Genomic DNA, 7,009 nt, shown 5'->3' on the forward strand with positions numbered 1-7,009 from the left:
TGTGTGTAAACTGACCGTGTCGAACTGAATGGATGTCAGAAAAACGATCGGTGATTCTGCGTGCGTTTTTTGTTTGTTTGTTTGTTTTGTTGTTTGGCTTCTGTTACAAGATGCCTTGTTCCTATTCACCACTTCACTAAATAAAATCATTCCTTCACCTTCATGATAACATTTATCTTTCTTACCCAGACAGGGTCTATCCCCTTGTCTCAATACCACTCTTAGTCTTATTTTTTGTTGACATTTAACCTCAATCTATCACAGCATAATTTCAAAGAGCAAAGTTGTGACTGTAGGCCGCCTGGCTAGTTGCAACAAGAGCTACGCCATCAACAAAACTATAACGATTACTTCAATTAGATTTGGACGTCAATGAATACCCACGGTCTGAAAATGCTCGAACTATTGCTGGATACTCATATTTTCATTGTTGCACGATTTGTTCTTCTGATCCTGCTCTCTTCTGATCGTTCCAAAATATCAACGAGTTCTTCATATTTTACACGGTTTCTCTGCTATTTCTCACCGGAAACTCGTCCGTTTGGAGAGAGAGGGAGAGAGGGGGGGGGGCGGGGGGGGCTAGGGGGGTAGGCAGAGGGTGAGAGAGAGGGGGGGGGAGATTTGGTTTCAAGGAGGCGCCGGTGGGAGCAGACTGCTCCATGACACGCGTTTCGCCATACTGCTTGAAAAGTAAAGTTTGGGAGGGTGGGGTTGGCTAGGTGGGTATAGATACAGAACACACACACACACACACACACACACACACACACACACACACACACACACACACACACACACACACACACAGACAGAGAGACAGAGAGACACAGACAGAGAGAGAGGCAGGCACATTGGCTGGCAGACAGGAGACAAACTTAATGGAATGCTGGGTTTTTATTTAAGTAAATCCTGATGCAGTATGTTTGTTGTTTTTGTTTTGAAACCATTCAATTTGTTATTTTCTCTCCCTCTTTTTGTTTGTTTTGTTTTGTTAGTTCTTGAATATTTTTCATCGCACGAATGAAATCAATAGCATTCTAAGAAGCACCACAGGTAGTCGAAAACACCGGGCTTTGTCCGTTTGTTTGTTTTGAAGGAGAATCTTAAAACTAAAGATCTAAAAAGAAATCTTAAAATTAAAAATAAATACATAAATAGATAAATTAATTACTGACTTTAAAACAAAAACAAACAAACAAAAAACCAAAACCAAAACAAATCAATAACATTCTAAGAGGTATCAAAGGTAATGGAAAACTTCGGGCTTTGTTTGTTTGTTGTTTGTTTTTGTTTTCAAGAAGCAGAATCCTAAAACTAAAGATCTAGATAAAAGACAAATAAATGAATAAAATAATGGGGTCTGCATGGTGTGTTTTTTGTGCACGTACAATAAAGAAGCGAGCAGTATAAAAGCCACCTGGACAGGGCAAACAGCGTCACTGACATTTCCCAGCCTCACAGAGACATTGGAGGAGAGAGATCGAGTGGGACGGGCAACTAACCAATCAGGATGCAGCACTCAACGAGGACACGTCTCGCCTGCGTTGCCATGGCCGTGCTGGTGATGGCACGGCTGGGAAAAGGTAAGGAAGGGTGTACTTGGATCTCAGTTTAAGTTTCAACGATGTCTCAAAACGCGCGTACTGACCCTTATACGCTACACCTCATCGGCTGTAAAAAAAAAAAAAAAAGAAGAAGAAGAAAGCGTAGATGCATGACCTTCGCACGGAAAGACCAGGAAAAAAAATCTGAGCAGGCACCTGATCTTCACATAAACCGAACACGCCGATCAGGCCTTGAGATGCTGCCGTAGGTTTGTGTAAAACATTTACTCATTGAAAGGGGAACAAACTTCTGCAGTATTTCTGGATGTGTCTACCCCCATAATTTGGAGGAAAGTCAGTGTATCTTCTACGTTTAATCCGCACCAATATGGCATGGAAGTCTTCCAAGGCTGTAAACTTCCCAGGGTTGAATGGGTTAATAAAGAATTATGAAGAACGTGAATACAATAGAATATAGTGAAAGATGCGTAGGGGGCAAATGAGAGAAATTACTCCCATGATTAAATCATTCATTAAAAAAAACAAATGGTAATTGAAAGATTAGGGACACATGCAGTTACATAGATGTTGCACTGCGATATACTTTTTATAGTATATTAGACCAACAACGGGTGTCCCAAAAGGAATTCAAAACTGAAATCAGCTCTCGGAAAAGAAACTCTCATCCACAGAATGACGCGAGCTGTGAAGTAAGTGACTGGTCACCAGACAAGCCAGGCACGAACTGACTGGCCCACACAGCAAGCACACACACTCAACCAAAACCATGACTCAGATGTGGCGTCTTCTCATAGGATAGCCGTATTACAAAACGTTCAGATCTAGGAAACAAGTCGATAGGAATCAACAAATGGAATAGTGTCAGTTTCAAGAAGATGTGAAAGCATGTGGATTGATTCATGCTACACCACATCTGTTTTGATGATAATGAAATAAGAATAGTAGTGATGATGATGATAATGATAATCATATTAATGATATTTTTTAAGGGAGGGGAGGTGTGGGGTGGCAGATCCCTAACCTACACGTAGACCTAACACTGGTCAGGCCAACCATAGGTTTATATATATATATATATATATATATATATATATATATATATATATATATATATATATATATATATATATATATGTGTGTGTGTGTGTGTGTGTGTGTGTGTGTGAACAATGGAACACAGTCGGAATATCCACAGAAGGCAAAAGTAATCAGAATCAAACAAGAACAAAAAAGTGATGGTCAATGTTTAACCAGCGAACAGTCCGTGATGGGAATACTGTCGGGGGCAACTGGAAAGGGTCCGCACTGAGAGTGATCAAATCTGGATGACTGGAATAGTGTGCACTGGGAACCAGCCCATGTTTATTGAAATCGCTCAGAAACGGGAATGAAGTCAGAGTTTTGGGGGGCTTTTTGTTTTGTTTGTTGTTTTTTGTTGTTGTTTTAACAGTCTGTAAAGCCGTCAAATCAGAGTAAATGAACGAAAGCTGACGACAGACAAAGTCAGTCCCAAAATGAATTTATACAGATGAATTTCACAACGAACATGAGGTGTGGGTGGGTGGGTGGGTGGGGTGTGGGTGTGGTCGGGGTGGGGGTGGAAGGGCTTTACTTATTTCAAAGTTGCTTGTTTCCCCTGCTCAGTTTACAAACATCTATGATATGACCATTTGTAAACCGTATCATGAAGAATAAACGAGTGAGTGCAGTCTTTTTTCTTTCTTCTATATTTCAGGTGATGCAAATGACTTGTTTGAAGATCCGCAAGAAGTAAGTATAATTCTACGTGTCATCAGCGGTCACACACACGCGCGCGCGCACGCACACACACACACACACACACACACACACACACACACACACACACACACACACACACACACACTACCCGTTGCAGAAATGAATGGAAAGGATTTTAATTTGCTTCGAACGTTCAGTCCATACCTGTTCTTGTTTCTTCGTTCATAGGAAGTTATTTTGTTTCGACTGTTTGTTTTTGTATTACATTGCATATACAGGCAGCACATCCTGGATTGAAGAATTACGACCATAATCTGATTTGTTTTCTGTTACAGCAATGCAATCAACTTGTTGAAAATGCAGGGTAAGGCCTTTGGGTTCTTTTGATAGGTGGAAGGTGGGTATGGGAAATGTGGTCTGAGCGTATATGCTCTGTGTGTGTGTGTGTGTGTGTGTGTGTGTGTGTGTGTGTGTGTGTGTGTGTGTGATGATGATGATGATGATGATTTCTTAATGATTTGATATACTGCTATTCCCGATTTTTAGATTTGAAAGAAAGGGAAAAACAAACCCTGCATCTATAAGTATTTGTTCATTGAACTGTTTGATAACGAAGAAAAAATAAGTATCAACGTTGGTGACTGAAACATGTTTGGAACAGAGTGTTTCAAAAAGTACTGGGATATAATCATTGTTTCACAACATCACAGGTGAGGACACGTTCAGAGGTGATATTTTGTTCGCAAATACTTGTGATATGTGTGGTTTTAACCCCTTGCCAACCGAACCTAAGTGAAAAGAGGCCAGTGTACGTGACATGAGTTTGAAGTGCCCTTTCCACACACTGTCCACCCGCCTATGGTGCAGTCTGCAGATCAAAAGTGATGAAACCCCCAAAGGAAGAGATCCAGGGGCCCCTCACGCTTCCTCGCAATGCAGACCAAAGAAAAAGCGAAGGACTGCAAGAAGGCGAGGGCAAACATGAGTGCTTCACACGCTGAATGTGATGATCCACTTCACTCCATCCAGATTGTTTTGCTGGCATGTTTATTTCTCAGTGTTGTGGCGTCGCTGAATGTATCACAGTGATGAGAATCTATCGATGCAGGGTGCTGTCCTGACTAAACTGTCGCTGAATGTATCACATTGATGAGAATCTATCGATGCAGGGTGCTGTCCTGACTAAACTGTCGCTGAATGTATCACATTGATGAGAATCTATCGATGCAGGGTGCTGTCCTGACTAAACTGTCGCTGAATGTATCACAGTGACGAGTGCTGTCCTGACTAAACTGTCGCTGAATGTATCACAGTGACGAGAATCTATCGATGCAGGGTCCTGTCCTGACTAAACTGTCGCTGAATGTATCACAGTGACGAGAATCTGTCGATGCAGGGTGCTGTCCTGACTAAACTGTCGCTGAATGTATCACAGTGACGAGAATCTGTCGATGCAGGGTGCTGTCCTGACTAAACTGTCGCTGAATGTATCACAGTGACGAGAATCTGTCGATGCAGGGTGCTGTCCTGACTAAACTGTCGCTGAATGTATTACAGTGATGAGAATCTATCGATGCAGGATGCTGTCCTGACTAAACTGTCGCTGAATGTATCACAGTGACGAGAATCTGTCGATGCAGGGTGCTGTCCTGACTAAACTGTCGCTGAATGTATCACAGTGATGAGAATCTATCGATGCAGGGTGCTGTCCTGACTAAACTGTCGCTGAATGTATCACAGTGACGAGAATCTGTCGATGCAGGGTGCTGTCCTGACTAAACTGTGAACACAGAGCGTTTCAATGGAAATGCTGCTCACGCTTTTCGACGTTGCGAAGAAACAGAGCACACGGTTTCAGTCACGAGAAGAAGGCAATTTATACCACTTTGGAATCGACGGATAATCAGTTTCTCTTTTGATTTTTTTTTTTTTTTTTTCGTGTGCTCTTTAAGTCTTTAAGTGTTGATAAAATTCTCCAGAACTTGAAATGCTGTCTCTCTCTCTCTCTCTCTCTCTCTCTCTCTCTCTCTGTGTGTGTGTGTGTGTGTGTGTGTGTGTGTGTGTGTGTGTGTGTGTCCCATTGATACACATGCACACATGCACATAAACGAATAAATAAATACATTAATATATATATATATATATATATACATATATATATACATACATTTATATATATATATATGTGTGTGTGTGTGTTGTGTGTGTGTGTGTCCCATTGATAACACACGCACACATGCACATAAACGAATAAATAAATACATTAATATATATATATATATATATATATATATATATATATATATATATATATATATATATATATATACACACATTTATAAATATATATATATACATATATATATGTGTGTGTGTGTGTGTGCGTGTGTGACTATATATATTGGCCTATTGTATTGTTATTCTGTTAACATTATTGTCATTTTATTATTTTGAAATCTTTTCAGCCAAAATTACGACAACAAGGGCGTCGTGGCTTTCTACTGCACGAAACTCGTGTTTGGTACGGTTGCTCTCTCTCTCTCTCTCTGTCTCTCTCTCTGTCTCTCTCTCACTCACACACACACACACACACACACACACACACACACACACACACACAGACACACACACACACACACACACACACACACACACACACACACACACACGATGCAGTATTGTGTAGTGTAGACCCTGTTTCAGGGCTGAGACTGGATGAAAAAAAAAGCGCGCTAATGCTTATCTATTATCCTTGTCTTGTCTTATTTCATTATAATTATTATCACTACTATTATTATTATTATCATTGCTATCATCATCATCATCATCATCATCACCATTATCATTATTATTATTATTATTATTATTGTTCTTGTTGCTATTATTACCAGGTCTATTATTGTCGTTAGCAGCAATACAAGCTGAAGATGATCGTTGTTATGACTGGCTTTCAATTCACATTGTATACTGGGGAACGGAGTGGAGGGGGCCGGGGGGGAGGGGAGGGTGAACTCAGACCAGTCTGATAGCATTAACTTTTAATCGAGAGCTAATAATTGAAAATTACACGAAAAAAAAAACAGCTGACAATTTGTTGTTTTTGTTTGGTGGTTGTTTTTTTTTTTGGTTTTTTTTGTAATTATGATAAAATCAAACCTTATCTAATTATGCTCCAAAAGAACGATGCTTCTAGAAAATGCTACTGTATACTTCCAGGCTTTGTCAAATACGAGAAAGGAACAATCATATGTTGTGATAGCTCTCAGGACACGCGCACGCACACACACATACTCGCATGCACACACGCGCGAACGCGCTCACACACACACACACACACACACGTACACACGCTCACACATGCGTATTCATTCACTCAAACTCACTCACACACTCACACACACACACACACACACACTCTCTCTCTCTCTCTCTCTCTCTCTCATTCTCTTCCCTCCTCTCTCCCTCCGCCCCTCCCCCTCTCTCTCCTTCCCCTTTCATCCCCCTGTCTCTCTCACTCTGTCTCACTCTCTCACACTTTCTCTGTCTCTCTGCCTCCGCCCCCTTCCCCTCTCTCCCCTTCCCCTTTCACCTCTCTCTCCTTCCCCTTTCATCCCCCTGTCTCTCTCACTCTGTCTCACTCTCTCACACTTTCTCTGTCTCTCTGCCTCCGCCCCCTTCCCCCCCCCCCCCTCTCTCTCTCTCTC

At 41.3% G+C, this 7,009-nt stretch overlaps 1 protein-coding gene across 2 annotated transcripts in view; it reads left to right on the forward strand.

Annotated features, from left to right (window-relative positions):
- The first annotated feature begins 1,450 nt into the window (after positions 1-1,450).
- Positions 1,451-7,009, forward strand: part of LOC143285727 (uncharacterized) — an 8,697-nt gene continuing 3,138 nt past the window's right edge. For both annotated transcript variants that reach the window (XM_076593134.1, XM_076593133.1), the window contains exons 1-4: positions 1,451-1,583; positions 3,301-3,335; positions 3,641-3,669; positions 5,771-5,826. In XM_076593134.1, the coding sequence (XP_076449249.1) occupies positions 1,511-1,583; positions 3,301-3,335; positions 3,641-3,669; positions 5,771-5,826 (193 nt within the window). In that variant the 5' untranslated portion in view covers positions 1,451-1,510. The remainder of the gene's footprint in view (positions 1,584-3,300; positions 3,336-3,640; positions 3,670-5,770; positions 5,827-7,009) is intronic.

This window comes from Babylonia areolata, chromosome 9 (genome assembly GCF_041734735.1).
Source record: "Babylonia areolata isolate BAREFJ2019XMU chromosome 9, ASM4173473v1, whole genome shotgun sequence".
NCBI classification, from domain to species: domain Eukaryota; kingdom Metazoa; phylum Mollusca; class Gastropoda; order Neogastropoda; family Buccinidae; genus Babylonia; species Babylonia areolata.